The sequence below is a fragment of the Typopeltis vanoorti genome, chromosome 4 (genome assembly GCF_054136105.1).
Source record: "Typopeltis vanoorti isolate ZY-2024b chromosome 4, IOZ_Tvanoo_1.0, whole genome shotgun sequence".
NCBI classification, from domain to species: Eukaryota; Metazoa; Arthropoda; class Arachnida; order Uropygi; family Thelyphonidae; genus Typopeltis; species Typopeltis vanoorti.
Genome location: NC_143552.1, coordinates 92,777,118 through 92,797,410, shown reverse-complemented (window position 1 = coordinate 92,797,410; position 20,293 = coordinate 92,777,118). Strand labels below are relative to the sequence as shown.

Below are 20,293 nucleotides of genomic sequence, written 5' to 3'. Positions count from 1 at the left end.
GGAAGAAGACTCATACAAGCCGTTATGTCCGTGATGAATCTCATCACCATTCCATTCAAAAAGCTAGAACTATTAAAACATTGGTTCATCGAGCCCACTCCTTATGTTCTTCAGATGAACGATTACAGAAAGAATTATAACATTTTGTTTCCATTTTTTATCTAATGGTTATAAGAATTCTTTAAATTTTTTTTCAAAAGAGCTTTGATTAGTTATACTTCTTCAAATACAGAAGAAACATCTCGCATTCCAATCCCTTATGTGCAAGGCATTAGCGAACGCATAGAGAAAGTTTTAAAACCACTAAATATTTTTGTTGCCTTTCCCCCATCAGAACCCCCCCCCGCTTTCTCGCTTCTCCTAAGGACACGCTTCCACATCTCGATTATCTAAGCGTCTAGATTCCTTGCTCCTGGGGGTTATCTTATTTCGGACAAACAGGAAGATCTGCTTTTATTCAGCTGTTCAGGATCAAGGTATTTAATATAAGACTTCTGTTCTTCTAGCTGAATAAAAGCAGATCTTCCTGTTTGTCCGAAATAAGATAACCCCCAGGAGCAAGGAATCTACATTTATGAAGAACTCATGTTGCAGAGTTCGTTGGAATAAGACAAGAGTTCTTCATAAACGTCGTTTCCTCATAGAATAGCTTTATAAAGAAACGTATGAAACTTTGCCTCACTCTCCTAACTTTGACAGATCTGATGGTCTACGTTTATTCCCTTTGTGGGAGATAGTACTTTTTAACTCAGCTAATATTTTCTAACTTTATATTGTCTTAATATATATAATTTTTTTAAACAAATAAGTTAGGAAATTTATTAACCTTTTTAGTTATCTTACATTAGCTACTTAGGGTGGTACTTTTTAGAATTTTCTGCTAATGTTCAATTTTCTAATCTTGTACTGACGATGCCTATGATAATTAGGCGAAAATTCTACTATATTAAAAGTTATTTGGTTACGTTCAGCAAATTACAACTAATTCACCAAATAACGTACTTATCATACGTCAGGATACTTGATAACGTTTCTCTGAATACCCTTCATTCTTCTATCATCCATTACAAATTGAATGAGAGTTAAATGAGCCGTTAATCCAATATCAGCATGAATGCAGAATTCTATAAAGGTATCATAACGTTCTTTCGCCAGAATGTGAGGTTTCTATTAATTCAACTAACAATCTTCTTAGCTTTGCTGTCTCGAGAATATGTTTTCGGAACTTAAGTTTACTATTCACTAATATATACAAATTCATATCTTATATTCTATTCATAAACGCTTTCTAAACTCTATCCATTTAACTTGTATCCATCCAATTTCCTTTCTTACCAAATCGCATATACTTACATTTGTATGCATTTAATTTTAAATCTCGCTCCCTTTGTTCACCCTTCTGTTGTTTTAAGATAATTGAAATAATTTGAGAAAAATTACTAATTGTCTTTTTTTTTTCATCATTAGAAGTGAAAGATTTTCATTCTTACTATTTGAATCAAAATCATAGAAGAATAGAAACAAAAAGGCTCTATAACTAAATAACTCTGCTTCTAGTCATATGACCATATATTTTCCCCTTTTCTAAACACTTCTTCTTGTCATCTGTGAATCATTTTCTTATTCATTTCACTAAACGATTATTGTCCTGGTTAAGCCATTTCGTGCACTTTAATCGGTAGATTCATATGTAGAACATTTTTAATGACTCTGTTAAAATCAAAATGTATCACATTATAGCTATTGCCATAATCTATTAACTTTTTATGTTTTGAATTTTCGTTTATATTATCAGTCGCATTTATAATATTGATTGGCCTATGATTCGTTTTATATGAAGTTCTCCCTTACAAACTGACATAACTCTTGAAAATTTTTCCAAACGGTCATCCCTTTACTACAAGAGAGCAAATTGGCTTCAACATATATTTAAATACTAACAGAGCGAGGTAATCTCTACTACACACTATAGGAAACAACTCAGCCCTCCCACCATATGAATGTACTATAGGGTTTACAAAAACCTTTCCGAGTGGAGACCACACCAAGTATCACTAGCATATAGCCACTCTAGATAAGTGATATTGTGTTTATAATTTTTCTGTTATTATTCAATCCAATTTAAGGCTTGCAGTTCACACAGATGTTACTTCAAAAGCTATCATGAAATCAGTTCTAAAAATGTGAAATGTTTTGTTCTATTTAAGATCGTTTCATTCAACCTAACTTCACCGATATTAAAATCATGCATTATTAATAACATACCGCTTATTAAGTAGCGATAGTACTGGTTCAAATCGCTGTTATCATTACTCCACAACAATACTCTCATAGTAATAATTAATGTCACGTTCTATTCATTTCTCGCAATAAACTCGGAATGCTTTGAAACAGAATAGGAAATTTTACATAACGATGCTGTCAAGTTTCGAACAGGGGCTTTCTCATTCGTATTAAGGTGTAGATAGGCAAAGCTAACCTTTCATTTGCTATTTGTTTAAATAATATACAGGGTGGTCCAAAAGTTACGAAGGGATTTAAACTGCGAATAACTTTTTTATTTTTATTTTTTCAATTTATTTTTTTCAGGTATTCTAAGGAACATTTGGGAAATTAATCGCAGAAAATCCCTTGGTTTAAACCTCTTCGGGAATTATGAAGCACCCTATAGATGGTATGTTTTTTACATTCGATAAAGTATGAAGAAAGAACGAAAGTGGGATATATTGCTGGGTGAAATTATATGCTCTATTTCTTCACATCTTTTTTGTTATTTATCTTTTAAGTGAATTATTAAGCATATGTTCAGTATTATAATCCTGACACAATATATATGATAACTTCCTCCCTTATTCCAATTAAGACATTCCAATATCTTAATAAAGTTGTCATTTTAACCTCTTTCCTTTTATATATGACTTCATTTAATTCTGAAGCATATATAATATGACTGAAATAATTGTATTTTTAATTTAGCAAGTTGTCTTATTTAAAAACAAATATTATGAGAGTGTAGTTCTAAGAAGTCTTTGCCACTTCCTTATTATTTTTATGTGTCTATTACATTTTGAATTCTTCCTGAAAGAAATTTATTAGAACTATATTCATTTTTTGCTATTGGTATGACGTTCAAGAACTATTCATAACCATTTTTATGTTGACACACATCTATTAAAATTTTCTATATATATTTATATATGTTTCAAGCTCTATCTTTCTTTCTGAGCACTCAATAGAATTATGGGAACAAGAAACAAAATGAGAAAGTGACCAACTGGTGTTATTATAATAGCATGAAAAATGTTATCGAGATGATAGCAACTAGTTTAATCTTATCAAAAATGCACCGTTTCTCTAGGGAATAGCTCTTTATGGTATGTTAACGCATTCTTATGAGGCGCATTTACTTATGAGTAAATTGCAATCTGGTTGTACAAACACAAGAAATCGTTGACAGAGGGAGGTAAGTAATTTTCTTGTAGGCTGTATTGCTTAATATGTTCTGTTAATCTGTTATTTAGCTTAATATGTTCTGTTAATCTGTTATTTAGCTTAATAACAGTCAAATTTTTGAAAATTTGCAGAACCAAAGAATACCCCTGAAAGAAACGTAATAAGAATATAATTAAATTATGATATTAAAGAAATAAACAAATAAAACCTACAGAATAATTAATTATTTATTAGTGTTCGGTGCAGTGTTCAAGTAATTTTTCTGCTGAGCTACGTTTAGTTGTATTGTCGAACTGGATAGTGAAAATAACTTAAATTCCTGATATATCTGTTCAATGAGCGTATGGGATGCTGTATATATGCACGTCATTACTAATTTTTTATTAATCCTTTTGTTACAAATTAATATTGTCACATCATACTAACTAATTCTGCCCTAGTCCTAGTCTAAGAAATTATTCCACACAACCTGACATTAACCAGAGTAAAACTTATATATGTATGATATATTTATAATTTTCCTTTGTTATTATGAAATCTCTCCCTCAAAATCCTCTCACATCCACCATCGCCCTTTATGCTGATGACACGGCTATTCTAGCCAGATCTCGTCAACCACTTCTCATCACCAAAAAACTACAAGACACCATCCTGAATCTAGAAAAATGGTTTAAAGACTGGCCACTACAATTAAACCCCCAGAAAAGTACAACGATACTCTTCACAAGAAGACGCGCATTCCCCAAAGGAGACATCACCCTGTTCAACTCTAAAATTCCCTGGAAAACTGAAGCAAAATACCTAGGAATACTTCTCAATAAGCGATTATGCTTCAACAGCCACATCAAGAGCATATGCATCAAAGCTTCAAAGGTTATCGCCCAGCTATACTCCTTGATCAACAGACACAGCAAACTAAGCTCAACAAATAAAATACTACTGTACAAGACAGTGATCCGTCCCACAGTCATATACGCCTCCCCAGCCTGGAACCATACCTCCAAGACAAACATCCTCAAGCTACAAAGACTACAGAACAAATACCTGCGAATGATTCTGGACGCCCTGTAGTTCATCAGGAACGCCCAGATCCACCAGGACATAAATATCCCCTACATCTCTCCACTACTACGCTCCCTAGCAGAAAAATTCTTTATGAAGACATCCACGCATCCAAACCAACTGATACAACAAGCCGGAAACTATGACGGTAATGACTACTGGAAACATAAAAGACCGAAAGCCATCCTAACACCCAACGACGAATAACCACTTCTGCCCACTCAGGGCGAGCTAAAATAGCTCACAAATCTCCCCCATCACTGCTCCCGAAACAGACAACAGGGAATATGAAAAGCGTCAAGCTTCACCCTCTGCGCCATATATGTCCTGTGTCCTGCGTCCTATTATGAAATCCCAGTTTCTTTCAGGTTTGTAGTTGTTGTTTTCTTGATCTCATTGTATCTTATGCTTTTTTTTAAACAAATATAGCCGTTCCGCCCCCTCTGGCTTTTAGTCTCGTTGACTAAAAGGATGTCTATCTTATATCTTTCAGCAAATTCTTTTAGTTCTAGGAGATTGTTGTTTAGTCCGTTAGCATTCTAATAAGCAATCTGTATTGAGTTAGCTATGGTGACCGTGTTATCCATTAATCATGGAGAAGATGACTTGTGTGTTTTTGAGGAATTTATTGGTGTCGGCCTAATTGGGATTTGTTTTGCTAAAGGCCGTTAACATCTCTCCTAGTGTAGCAGCTAGGATTGCTGCGGAGGTTTTGTTGCAAGATGCCGGTTTGTTACTAGTAGAGACAGCAGATGCGTATGATTTCTCGGGAGTAACAGCCCACGTTCTGATTTCTGGTGTAGTTCGCTTCTGATTGGGCAGGGATAGTGCCTCTCTAGCCTTCTGCAGGTTGGATGAGTGGAGTGGACATTTCTTGTAGTTGGCCGGGTGTGGGCCGCCACAGTTCGCACACTTAGCGGGCGTGGTTCGTAGTTTGATGCAAGTGTGCGAGGGATGGTTGTCACTGCACTTAACACACTTGTAATCCGCTTTACACAGTTTTTGTGTATGCCCATACTTTTGGCATCGATGGCATTGACCAGCTGAAGCCTTTCTTTTGAGAGGCTCGGTCCTGATGACTAAGCTGTAGACTATTTTAAGGTCGTAAATTTCTCTATGGTCTTTACTGATCTCGACCAAGACCAGAGGCATGGGGCGCTTGTCTGCTCGGTACATGCGCGATATCTTAATCGGCTCCAGGCCTTGTGATCTGAGGTCAGTAGCTATTTCTTCAGCCGGTATGGTCTCAGCCAGACCTCTGATGACCACCTTTAGATTTTTTTCACTTTTAAACTGAAACGTGTGATATGGGACTTTCAGTTCATCCATAAGTCTGGTGAGCTGGCGGTAGTCCAAAGTTCCTTCTGGTTGAATACGGATTCCTTCATCTGTACTCTTGGCTGATGTAAATTTGATGTTTGCGTTCTTAATCGTCTCTGTAATTAAAGACCATTTTTCTTTTGTTCTTAAAATTACTGGTGGAATCCTCTCTTTGGGTTGTGCCCTTGAGTCAGTCTCTATTCTTTCAAATTCGCTATGACAAGAAACATCACCATAGCAGGTCCTGTTGAACCAACACACTACGGACCACTGGGCAAACCTGACGTGCTGGATATAGCCATTTTCAGGAACACCTCACACCAATTCCAGTTGCAGGTTATTAATGATCTTAGCCCAGACCACAATCCAGTTCTGCTTAGCCTAGGCGAAGAAGCAGAAACCATCCGGACAATCCTACACAAATCTCAAGAAGCTCAATGCAACTCTCTGCAACATCAGAGGCCCTATCCCAACCATCTCCTCACCCAAAGAAGTAGACACAGCGATCAATAAACTGGAAAGCACAATCCAAACTGACCTTGCAACAGCCTCTACCGTTACCGCTCCAGCTCAAGTTTAGACGTCGATACCATGCAACACTATCACCCCAGGATAAACAAGAGCTTAACAGGGCAACAAACCTAGTCCGATATGCAATCAAAGACCATAAGAATCAACTATGGGAGAGGAAACTAAGCTCCTTAAACACTGTAGATAACTCATTATGGAAAATGACTAAAGCCCTTCGCAGCGATCACCCCCAACACATAATCAATCCATGGAGAAAGAGGTATAGTCTACCGAGATGATGAAAAAGCAGAAGCTTTTGCAGACACCCTGGAGCTGCAATTTCAACCAAACTACACCCATGCGGACTTGCGCTTCATTGAAAAAATCCACAGGCAAGTACACTATGCACTTCATCATACTACCAGCAGTGACAACACAAGCTATACTACACCAAATGAAATATATCAAATCATCTAGAACCTCAATAACAGAAAAGCACCAGGTCCTGATCAGATTTCAAACAAAATTATAAAAGCACTCCCTCACAAAACAATAATGCATCTAGTGGCTATCATCAATGCGATGCTAAGACTCAACTACTTCCACACTCGCTGGAAGAAAGCAGATATAATCCTCATTCACAAACCGCAGAAAGCACCTCAGTTTCCCCAGAATTACAGACCTATCAGCCTCTTGTCAGACCTTGGGAAAATAGCTGAAAAAGTAATACTAAAACGCCTACAAAACGAAACGGACAATCTAGACCTAATCCCCAAAGAACGATTAGGTTTTCGAACTGGTCGAAAACCTAATCGTTCAACTCAACAAATCCACAGACTTATAGAATACATAACTATCCGATTTAATTGGAAACAACATACAGGTGCAAACTTCCTGGATGTAGCGAAAGCCTTCGATAAAGTGTAGCACAAAGGCCTCATCCACAAACTAATAACTGCAAAATACTCACTGAACCTCATCCAAATCATAGACTCTTTCCTGAAAGACCGAAAATTTCAAGTGAAACTCCATGGGCTCAGATCCACTACAAGAAATATCACAGCAGGTGTCCCGCAAGGCTCCCTATTATCGCCGCTACTCTTCAACATTTTTATCTCAGACGTCCCAAGCACAGCATCAACCACCATGGCTTTCTATGCAGATGACATGGCGAGACTGACCAGATCGCTCAGACCATACCTAGCGACATAACGACTACAAAACGCAGCAACGAATCTTGAAAAATGGTTTCGGAAATGGCGAGTTGATGTCAATGCAGACAAAAGCACGTCCATACTATTTACAAGGAACAAAGCAGACCATCATGGAGCAGTCACGATGTTCAATACTGATATCCCATGGCAAAAAGAAATAAAATACCTGGGAATCAAACTAGATAACCATCTCAGCTTCAACTCCCACATCTCTCATGCCTGCAACAAAGCAAACTCAGCAATAGCTCAACTCTACCCTCTACTCAACCGCAGAAGCAAAGTCAGTTCAGAAAACAAATTAAGAATATACAAAGCAATCATCAGACCTATACTGACTTATGGTTGACCAGTGTGGAGCCACACCTCCCCTAGCAACATCAAAAGATTACAAATAATCCAAACCAAATGCCTCCGAATGATCTTCGATGCCCCGTGATTTGTAAGGAGCACTATCCTCCACCAAGACGGAAACCTTCCAGACATACCTACGTTTCTCCTCCAGATAGCAACCAAGTACTTTGCTCAGGCATCGCTCCATCCCAACCTACTCATTCGTGAGTCATCAGATTACGATGAAAAAGACAGATGGAAACATAAATGCCCAAAGGGGGCTCTGGTCACAGATTGAAATATTTCTACACAGCCCTAATTAGGGCGAGCCAAGTGCTCAAAACTTTCTTTCTTTAAACAATTAAAAAAAATACCGATTACGGGATAAAAATCCAAGGGATTGATGTCCATCCAGCCATAGAAGTTAGAAGTTAGAAATTATGGAATCCAAAATTTTATGGCTTGTAATTCAAATATGACTTCATATTTGAATTACAAGCCAAAAAATTACCACAGTTCACTTCTTTACTTCTTCATTCCTTCATGAAGTATGGATTATACCGTCCTCTTACGAACAACTTCAACGCATTACCCACATCAGTTTTTTAATCAACGGATTCTTCAGATTTGGCTACTGAGTTTCCAATGTTTAGTTCTTGTATTCAAACTTTTGCAATTTTAGCCAATAATATTTATGTATTTGACTGTACAGTTCGCCACAACTAAACTGCAAAGATTTGTATCTGGTCAAAATTAAGTGGTGATTGCCTCCTATTTTAAATTCTCTGTATACTTCTGTATCCTGACATCAGTAGAACTATCAGTACAACAATTCGCTGCTTAAAAAAGTTATGGGGTATTTATAATCCTAAATCGAAAGAAATTCTCTCGATATTACTGGGCCATTATATGAGTCAACTGACATTATATTCTGGATCTAGAGAAATCGTACTTCGTCGTTCCTCTTGCGTGGATATGATGCAATATTGGGAATGCGTAATATCTACTCTAGTGTTACCATTTTCGGAATAAATTTGAAGTGAAGAATTACAGGTTTTAGTTGTTTGTAAATACTTTATGAGGACGGATGTTCCAAAAGACAGAGTGAGATGGAATAAAAATGAAAAGGAGAAGCTGGTTCAGTGCGTTTGCATTGGCACTGAGAAGGGATGCTAAGAAGATACCGCTCTTGTTTTAACAGACTCAAAAGAAATTAGAAGAATAATGGTTACCAGTCCAGTAGAACAGTGACCATGGAAGTACCTGTAGAACAGAGACGGTGTTGCATCTGAGAGACGGTAGCTGAACTGACTCTAAAGAAGAATCTTCCAGGGGGCGAATAGCTCTCCTGTGGACAGCATCGAGAATTTTAGGCAGATGTTGTAGCTGCACCACCCAAAACATGCTAGCAGTGGTCTAAGAATGGCCAGATTTGGAATTTATACAGAATTAACAACACAATGATTAGTTTTTTAGAAGCCAAGGAAGTTTGATGTGCCTTGTATATGCCAGTAGAGAATGGACGTATATTTTAATCAAAGCAGAGAGATCTATTCCTTCTGGTGATATGTGTATTACTGAGGGTAAGGATAGGCGACCTGAGCTTCCTTACTTTGCCTTTTCTCTCCCAAAAGGGAGAGAGGCAAGGACTAAGTACTTTTTATTGTTGGTGGTAACATTGAAGGTGACCGGAATTTTCTCTCTTCATTGAAGGATGGTATGGAGATCAATGTTTAAGGCTCTAGTTTAAGAAGGTCTTGAAGCTTGGAATGTCTGAGCACTGCATGGTTTGTCAAACTAGTAGGATGAATGGAGAGCACTATCTGAAAAGCTGTAAACGGTAGTGATGACTGAGAGTAGGTCATTTATGCAGAACAGGGCCTCCTTGAAGCACTCATATATTGGCGCCGAACTCGAAGACAGGTAGCCATCTACCTGCCACGCTCTATAACTAGGTATCCAGCTTTCTCTCTAGTTCACTAAGTGACATGTCCAGATCAAAACGTCAGGAAATGTTAAAAGGTTGTTTCTGAGTACTTTTCTGTTGCACGTGTTCAGTGTAGGATGATACAAGCAAGGGGTCGTTCATGGACTTTAATGCCCTCATTACTCATTCCGTACTGGCGGACTTTGATTAACTGGTGGACCTTTATATACTTGATGACTTTCTTCATTTTTAGATAGGATTTAGGTGTTGATGACTGGTCCGGTAGTATGACGGTAGACTTTTATTTCTCTGTTTTTTGGAATAGAATAGCCTGAATATATCGCAGATTGAAGAAATAATATAGGAAAGGCGTGTGTAGATTGCCTCTGGAGAACAATGTTTGAGTACAATTGGAGAGATGCCATCAGGGCTAGAAGACGTTTTAGTGTCCAAGTTATTTAGCATTTAGTGATTTAGTTCTGGTGTATTATTGTCGAAAAATCATAGGAGGCATTCGATACTCAGATTCTGCTATGATATGACACAGTTTTCCCTGATCATATATACAGCAGTTTCAGGAAGTTGGTGATGGCAGGAAACTAGTTTTATCTTTAGGTACTGTAACAGTGGTGCTCTCTGGATGCGAGAGAGAGAGAGAGAGAGAGAGGTTGGAGCGCACAGGTGAGCAATAATTTGTGTCTCAACAAGGTACCAGAAATCACAGTTTCCATTTAGATAGGAGGAAGCAGGTTTTCTGCTGTTGGCCTTTATGAAATCATATTTGCATCTGCTGTTGACTGTTTTGCATTTATTACATGTTTCATCATACTCTGCATACTCTGAGTATGAAGTTCTTGATGCAAGCCACCTGCAGTAAGCTGAGATTTTTCTTTCAATAGTTTTGTTGCACTTTCTGTTGTACCAAGGCTTGGAATGAGGAATGAGAGCCTTCATGCGAGTAAGAAATTTTTCTACGACTCGCTCGGAAACAGGTGTTTCGTTCTAAAGAGCGGAAGCAGCGGTCGGATCATGGAAAGAAAAAGTATAGAAATTCCATAGGGCATCCCAACTGATATTCTTATAGTGTCAAAAAGACACGCGGTTGGGAGTTGGATGAAGGGCATTATGTGAGAAGGGAGATTTGCACAAGATTGTGATCTGAGTTATCGATAGGAGAGAGATGACCTCTACGGTGTAGTTAAAAACATCAAGACTATTGGGACGGTGAATAAGAGTTATCAGAAATTCTAGAATATAGATGTACGATTTGCATAGGTCATCGCTTATAGCAAAAAGCTTCCGCATATCATCCAGCTTAGCCAGTGGTGTTGGAAAAGGAGAGCCAGTTTGAGGTATGGAGGTCATCTTCTTAGGTGACCTTAGTATTTGGATAGTTAGAGTACAAATGGTCGCGCTTCATGGAGAGGAAGGCAAAAAGGTCTGAGTGGTTTTAAGAGTTCGGAGATGGGTAAATGTAGCAGATTAATGCTACCAAATCGGGCAAGAAAACCTTGATCCATAAGAGGTCAAAAGCAGGATATTCAAAATTAGCCATTCTCCTGCAAACAATGTCAGATTTTAAAAAAGGGACAAGAGCGACCCTTATGGCGAAAGAAATCGTGAAGTGTTTAATTTGGACATTAAAGTGGACAGTAGTGAATGTAGCTGCAAACTGAGTATCCATCAAGAGTAGAGAGTTTGACCTCGATGACTGTAAGTGATGATGAATATGATTCATACTGATGTTTTTATGCCACAAATTTTGATAAAATCGATGTGAAAGTAAGTTTTGTTTGTGGAGACCATAGCATCATTTGTATGTTACGCTTGGTCTTTTTCGTTTTTGCTAGGATCGCTTTTCAGGGAGATTTATTTTAATCGTATTCATTATTGGTGCTTGTATGTTTAATTAATGGTTCATTGATTGTTAGATGGAAGGATAGAGTTGAGAAACAATATGAGTAGATAGACTACTGGACATGACATAACATAATTGCAGCATATAAGTAGTTCAAAATGGCGAAGTCGTGGCAACCGTGTTCTGAGACAAAGTGGAGTCTTACTCGTGGGCTTTTTTTGGACAGATGAACCACAATCAATTCAGAACAACGCATGAAAAATTTGAAATTGAATAGCAGTTGCGAACATATATGGCTAGACTGATCTTTCTTATTCCAGTCATAACCTGGATCGGGCACTCTCTGTCTACCAGAGGTTAATCCTTCTGAAGGATGCACGAAATTTTGTGGACATCAAAGAGATGAAACAACCATTTGTAGAGAGCTCCGATGTCAGGGCTCTTGACGAACGTTTACGACTTTTACGAGATGTGCACAGCGTCTCATTCAGCGATGGCGTAAGTGTATAAATAATGATGGAGACCTCGTTGAAACATGACAGAATGCCTGCGAAAGATTAAGAATTAATCAGTGTAAAAGCCATTGCTAAATGAATTATATATTCTGAGGGGAAAAAATAGGAGGCATTACTTTCGCACTGTACCTTGTACAAGCAAGGGGCACAGTGCCTACAAGAACAGCAGACTGGTTTTAATATTAGGATTGGTTGGAATGACAACAAAAACAACTAAATCGCTACTCACAGTTTTCATCAAGTTGGCTTTTACACTTTTCAATATCTAAATCCATCTATGCAGAAACTGAACAAAGACGCCTCTAAATACTAAGTAATCAATTATTTTCATCTTAATAGCTTTTAATCAAGTATTTTACATCATACATGCAAATAATATGAAAGGATTTATTTTAAATGTTAAATATAAACTTTCAGCGCTAACGGTTTTTTAAAGTTAAAATCATCTGATAAATTTATATTCTATTTATAAAATATCACTGTTATAGCATCTTACTGGGAATAAAACCTAAAGGCCTCAAATGGTTCATTAAGTTTTCCTCCAGGGATTAGAAGAGAGCATCTGCTACGCCCCTGCTGTCAAGGAATAAGCGAATAAAAATATACAGCTTCGATTTAAAACTCCAGTGAGAGTTTTAATTAAGGTTCAAAACATTTCCCTCGCTAAAAATAACCAAAATTGCTTACAAAATACAAAAGCAAATTAAAATCAAATAATTCACGAAGAAGAGTCTATATTAATTATACAACCATCGCATCTAAGCGTCTAGTGTATTGTGCCAATGTTTACTAAGTATTCACTCTAAAAATGATAAAAACTGACGGCAAACTCATTTCTCATGAAATTTTTACTTTAAAAATAATAGTGATATTTGAATGCATATAAAATATCTTGATATATTTGTTCTTGTTCATTTTATGCAGGTTGGAGTTCTTTGTTTTAATTTGTTGAAGAAATGAAAGTGGAGAAAGCCATGACCATAATTCCCCTTCTTCTAGCCTTACTTTTTACAGAAACACTAAGTGATTGTCCTCCTGAGGAAAAGATAGCACCCTGTACTTGCAATTGGATGATGGACCTTGTAACATGCGAAAATTTTTATGATGTCCATGCCCTAAGAAAATCTATAGAGGGTGCTAAAAATTATGAGTTCAACTCACTATTGATAAGCAAATCATCTCTTCTCTATCTTCCTCATGACATGTTTCGAAATGTATCGTTTACGTATTTTATGTTATCAGATTCGACTCTTCTCTCGCTCTCAGATGGGCCATACGCTTTTGAAGGTCTGGAGAATACACTGGATTCTATTACGTTTGAATCGTCTGGCTTCCAGAATGGATGGCAATGGTCTCTTATATCCAAATTAACCAAGATCTATTATATAAAAGCGAGGTATAGCAACCTAGTCATCGTTCCTGAAACATCAGCCATTAGCAACCTTCAACGTTTGTCAGTGATAGATCTGTCCGACAATAAAATCGAGTGGATTCATCCTACAGCATTTGCCGACTTTGACTTGGTGTCATTGCAAATGAGTAACAATAAAATAAGAACAATTACTCGCAGTATGTTTCCGAGACATAGCTATGCTTTTGGAGACATAAACTTCAAGTAAGATTTCCATTTATGTAAAAATTATACTATGATTTAAAAGTTGGCCATATGCTAACACTATAATTTTTATATTAGTAAAATATTAAAATACCTGAAAATTTTAAGCTCGCGTTTTGTTTAACATAGCAAGGTTTTTGAATAGCCATGTAATAGTATAATCCCTATCATTATCAGCACCACATGAAATGCTGAATAGTATTGACGTGTGAGGTAATTCTGATCACGCTTTTGAAGTTTGTTATTCATAGAAATGTTTTTATTTCAAAGAATGTTCAACAGCTTAAAGGCAGTTACAGTTAATATATATATATATATATATATATATATATATATATATATGTATATATATTAATAAATACTTGAAAACATTGGAAAGCTCCAAGAAAAAACAAAACTAATGTATTGCCAAGACCGGAAATAATTAAGAAAATGATTTGGAAATCGAATCCTTGATGGACTATTATAAACTTAACTAAAGTAAATTAATTTCATCAATTATTACTTTTCTTCTGAAAAAAAAAAAATTAGGGATCTGTTAGTTTTTGTTAAATAAAGTACCTCTCAACTTGTACCAGCTGGCCAATATGACAACCGAACAGAATGGCTGTTTGTTTAATTGGTGAAAAGGCTAGAAAAATTAATAGTAATTTATTACAAATTGTGCAATTAGGTTTTATGTGAATCTTCAGATCGATGTTTTAAAATAATAATCTTCCTAAAATAAGCATAAGTACATCTGCATTATCATCAGTGCCACCGTTATCATAATTCAGTAAAATTATCATGCTTATAAAATGTTTGGAACTCATAATTTAATCTCCATCCGCTAATGCCTTTTTGATTCTCAAAGGGCGTAGGGACGACGGTTTAGCCCTAACCAACTTTCTGAAACTTCGGAGAAGCCAATCTCCACTTTCAGGCCAATCACAGACAGATTGCCCAATACTATCAATATTTTAATTGGCTTCTAGAGAGGAAGAGTACGGCAGACAACTACTGCCATCGCATTTAGATGAAGTGGCGGCAGTTGTCTAAATAAAAAGTTGTTAAAAGGGGAAAATTAAAAGCAAATATAATTTTATTTTTAATTTTAGCCTTTTAGCAATTTTTTTTTCTCTGACAGTATAACATAGCAATAAACAATGGTGTAACTAATTGTTCCATTATTTATAGTTCATTAAAGCTACATAGTAATGGTATTTAAAGTTCTAATTCTGTATTAACATAAAAGCGATCTAAATAAGATATGAAACAATATTTGTATATCTGGATAGTTATTTTCAGAACACACATTGAATGACAGGGTTAGAGAATAAATAAAGAACTGTATGTGTGGGTGGGGTGGGGGTGGGGAACTGGTCCAAAACGATATTCGACATGAAATGATTAAATATAGGTGACCTTCTTGAATCTTGTGATGGTGAAATGGGAAAGTCAAGTTTTTATAATGGCTGCGTTGCATAATTCAGGGTGTTCCACGTTAAAATCACAGGTCAATGAAAAGGTAATATATATATATATATATATATATATATATATATATTGATATATACAGGGTGTTCGGGATAAATTTGACAGTTTCGTAAGGAAAAAGAAAATCTTCTTTGTATCTATTAAATTTAATGAATTGACAAAAAAACATTACAGGCAGAGTTAATTACAATACTATCAACAAGATTTACTCAAAATAACCACCATTAGCATCGATCACAGCTTCAATTCTGCTTCGGAACCTCGAACAAGCTGATGCTACAGTCTCCCTGGGAAGGGCCGCAAAAACTGTTTTAATTTTATCCATTAACTGGGCTTTTGTATTACTGGAAGTGCGATTGGTGTCTTTTTCAACTGCGCCCCATACAAAATAATCCATGGGGTTAAGGTCTGGGGAGTTTGGAGGCCAAACATTTGGACTGGTGAAGTCGTAGAAATTTTCAGACAACCATTTTTGACTTTTCCCAGAGGTGTGGCAAGGGGCCGAATCCTGCTGCCTACATACGGCCTACCATTGGCTACCCTTGTTATCCAGGGCTTGACTACAGTTAGCAACTCCACGAACAAAGCCCGAATTCCAATGCCAGAGTTCTTCAACACCTGTTTCTGCAGATTTGCGAGGAATTCTGCTGTACGAACGCAATCAGATCGTCTGCTAGGGATCTTTCTTCTTGCTACATCCTCGTAGTCACCATTGCAAGTCTCTAGTTCATGCCTGATTGTTTTTACTGTATTCAGGGAGCATTGGGCAGCAGTCGTAATATCCTTATTTTGATGGCGGGCACGAATCATCATGATACAAGTTATTCTCTTCCATGATTCAGGTGGGTTCCAGCTATCCATCCTTTCTGACATCTTGTATATGAATGAAGAAGGGTCCAAACTTTTAAATGAAGAGAAGTGTGTGTTAATACATGTAACTTACGGAAAAATATAATTAATTATAAATATGTCAAATTTATCCCGAACACCCTGTATATATATTGATGTTTTTTGAAGAGTTGCAGTTGTTTAGGAATATTTCTTGAGTAAGGTTGTTTCAGAGAAGAGTATTTGAGGTTGAGAATCAATCGAAAAGCAAGCCGAGGAAACAGTTGCTTTGCAACCTATATTCTATATTTAAGTTTATTCTAATTGGGGTAGACAGAAAAGTTTGATATTGCCAAATCAGAAATAAAATAATTATAAAATCCCTTGCACAGTAATTTGCATTTTATATTTATGTGCATTTTGGTGGTCTCACACTGAATGATAAAATTTATCTCCCACTTAAAGATATTCACAGACATCTATGCTCATGGCGTTATACAAACCTACAATCTATTGCTTGGAGAACGATAAGATAATCACTCTGCCATTTAAGTTTAATCTAATTTAGAATTGGGGTAGACAGAAAAGTTTGATACTGCCAAATCAGAAATAAAATAATTATAAAACCGTCCAAAGCCTAGCCATCACAATCTAAAATATTCCGGTGTGTACAAGATATGGTGTGACTGCGACATTCCTTACTTTGGCCAGACGGATAAGTCTATTGAATTGCGTACGGAGGAGAACAGGAGGGACATCACTTACAAGAGAACACGTGCCAGTGCTTTATCCAGTCATGTCCTTTTTTCAGCCGATTAATGATGAAAACCATAGTCATACAATCCTTTGGGACAGATCTAACAACATTTTCCGTTGCCATGACGAATTGGAGAGAATAATTGTAGAATCTAGAGAAATCATCCTCAACCCTGTACATTTAATAATAATTTAAGCTACAGCCTCCGAGACTGTCATGGCATTCTGCTTTGATTACATACGCACGCACTCACTCAACAATGTGGCCAACGAAGGAACAGCTTTGAATACGTTAACTACAACGTTTTCACGTTAAATATGTATAGCTGGTCACAGTTTTTATCTTCAATGTTAATGTTTCTTTTTGTATGAAAACACCTGAAGAAGGCTGTAAAAAGCCGAAACTAGTCGTGTGATACTATTAAACCTTTCCTTTTCTCTCGGTTTATGTCATTCAATTCTTTTAAAAAATGTTTAACAACCGAGTACATGAACCTCCACACACACACACACACACACACACACACACACACACACACACACATATATATATATATATATATATATATATATATATATATATATATATATATATATATATATATATATATATATATATATATATATATATATATATATATATATATATATATATATATATATATATATATTATATTACGTATTTTATATTAGTGATAACTTAATGTATATGTAATTATGTAAAATTCATATCCTCTCTTGACTGTGCATAAACCTACCCATTAATCCATTTTCCTTTCAGGAATAATCTGATTGAGTATCTACCTAATGATATCTTCAGTAACATGCTAAGGCTCGCAGTGGTTGATTTCACAAACAATAGAATTCGACTCATATCTGCAGACTGGTTCGCAAATATCGGAAGCAATTTTGAACTCGCTCTCTTTTCAGGTAATACAAAAGAGTGTAATAATCCTGCGTTCTAATAAAAATGCATAATATTCGCATAGTTTTTTTACAGAATAGTTATGATATGAGAGAAAACTTCATAGCTATCCTAATTTGATAAAAAAAATATTGAAAAATATACAGGTTAAAAGGAATGCTATATTTATACTTTGTATATTTATAACTGATTTTATATTTTTTCCCTTTTTATTTCTCTGTAATTTATCTTAATCATTACTCAACAATTTAATGCAGACTATAAGATTCTACATAGTAGGTGCCCTCCCGCGACGATTCTTCGGACTTCTTGGAGGTGTCAATAATAATAATAAGAAGAAGAAGCAAATATCTATGAACCACTAGATTTCCGTAATATAGCAAATAGATATTTTCTATATCAGACCGGAAATATTCCGTTTATAAATATTACTTTTTACCTCTTTTTTATTTTTTTTGAATTAAATTTTTTTTTTTCGTTCCGTTTCTCTTTCAGGAAACCCAGTTAGCTGTGACTGTCGATTATCTTGGATACTAGAGAGAAGCAAAAAGAAACCCTTTCCTAGATTTTCTGCCCAATGCAACTCACCATCCCATTTACGAGACAGATATGTGATGAGTTTAGAAGAGAATGACTTTGTTTGCTGGAAGCGTTTTTAATGCATTAAATTGCACCAAATTCAAATTAACTATGGAAAATAAAACGCAAAAGTAACAATCTGGCGTCTATTTTTTAAAACATCCATTAATAAAATAAAAAAAAGTATGTGTGTGTGTGTGTAAATCCGGGGTACGAGATCTCATAAATACATATGAGAAAGGTATAATGCGACGTTAATTGTTACGTCAATCAAAATAATGCTTCCTGAAGATCTGAACACGGGCACATGACAATAAAAAAAAAAAAAAATGGTTGCACGTCTGAAGGACTCGAAAAACATAAATGTGAAAAACATGATTTTACCTGAAAAGGACAAAACGCGACTTAAATTTACACTTATCTGTTGGCGTGTACAAGCGAACACAAGATGTAAAGCAGTTCATATGTAACACAATGCTTGGAAATTGGACGTGATGAACTGAACGAGAAACCAACGTCGAGAAGGTTGACGTTCTTTTACAAATATGTCAACAGCGGTTCCTTCTATATGGTATAATCATTACAATTATACGTACACTGAGAAATTTAATGTGAGTTTTGTTAGTGTCATGTCCTATGTTCAAAAACATTGTGAATTCTTCTAAATATTTTAAATAAGAATTATTTGCTTCAGCCTCTTTTCCTTTACACTTCACTTTTAAAGAAGCTCACATAATGAAAATTATTTATTCTTTATTTTCACATTTCTCTCCATTTAACATATGAATACTACTCACTATTATCTTTAACTGAAACAAAGAAATATTAATGAAGATTATGTTACTTGATGTAATAGTTTCATTATCTCAAGGTCTTAGCTATCAGTTTCGATGAACTCCTACGGTTGGGAATACCTAGATTCGAATTCCCTCTAGGATGCGAGGAACTTTTGTAAGTTTTTTCAAGTGAAGGTGAGTTATCTGGTCACGTAAGGAAATACCAGGATTTTCCCTACCAGTACCTCGGGTTTTTCATTCCTCACCAAAGCAAGCGACCAGCCAGGAGAATACATACATCAAGGTTGTGGAGCTCAAGGACCAGTAATTACTGTGGCTTGTGTTAGGGTAATATCTTCTTCTTCATCATCTTCTTCTTCCTCTTGTGCCTTATCCCATCTATTTGGGACCGGCCTTTTTACATGATGCGACTTTACGGCGCGATCCCAACCGACTTGTCGCAGAGCCTAACGTTGGGAGAGAAGGTATTTTTAATATATAATATATATATATATATATATATATATATATATATATATATATATATATATATATATATATATATATATGGTTTTACTCCATTTCCCAAGTAAGTAAACAGACAAATAAGTCAAGTTTGCGCCTGCACGTAGTGTGAGTCTAACTGACCCACAAGGTAGTGCAAGTCTAGGCAACTCGTGGTAAAGGTGGAATAAGTTCTGATCACTATTCTTAATATTTACCCTTAATGCAAAGCCCATCTATCCTTGAGGTAATGTATGATGCTATGCATTAAAGGCAAGGGGCCCCTACCCAGACCGGTTTCGACCTTTATTGAGGTGTATTTAAGTAAAGACCTCTTTAAAAATTAGACGATCCCGAAAGATCGCCCAACTCAGCGTTCTTCCACTCAGTGACAGGCCCACTCCGTCACCAAGAAGAACTTCTCAGCGTTGGCTCTACCCAGTGGCAGGCTCACCCCACCATCAGACACAGCCATAATCTCAGCGGTGGCCCTACTCAGAGACAGGCAAAAACTTACCCCAAGCAGAGCCTCTCATATACCCCTCGTCAGTGTCTCATGAGTGGGAGCCAGGCTTAGAAATACCAAGGTTAAGTAATACAGAGCTTATAAGTATTTTACCAAAACAAGTTGCTTTGACCAAAAGG

The 20,293-nt window shown here is 36.3% G+C and overlaps 1 protein-coding gene across 1 annotated transcript; it reads left to right on the top strand.

Annotated features, from left to right (window-relative positions):
* Positions 1-3,397: 3,397 nt before the first annotated feature.
* Positions 3,398-18,506, top strand: LOC150107497 (uncharacterized). Its single transcript, XM_090391346.1, has 4 exons — positions 3,398-3,463; positions 13,114-13,804; positions 17,646-17,794; positions 18,285-18,506. The coding sequence occupies exons 2-4, from the start codon at positions 13,146-13,148 to the stop codon at positions 18,446-18,448; spliced, it is 972 nt and encodes a 323-aa protein (XP_090247472.1). The 5' UTR covers positions 3,398-3,463; positions 13,114-13,145; the 3' UTR covers positions 18,449-18,506.
* The last annotated feature ends 1,787 nt before the right edge of the window (positions 18,507-20,293 follow it).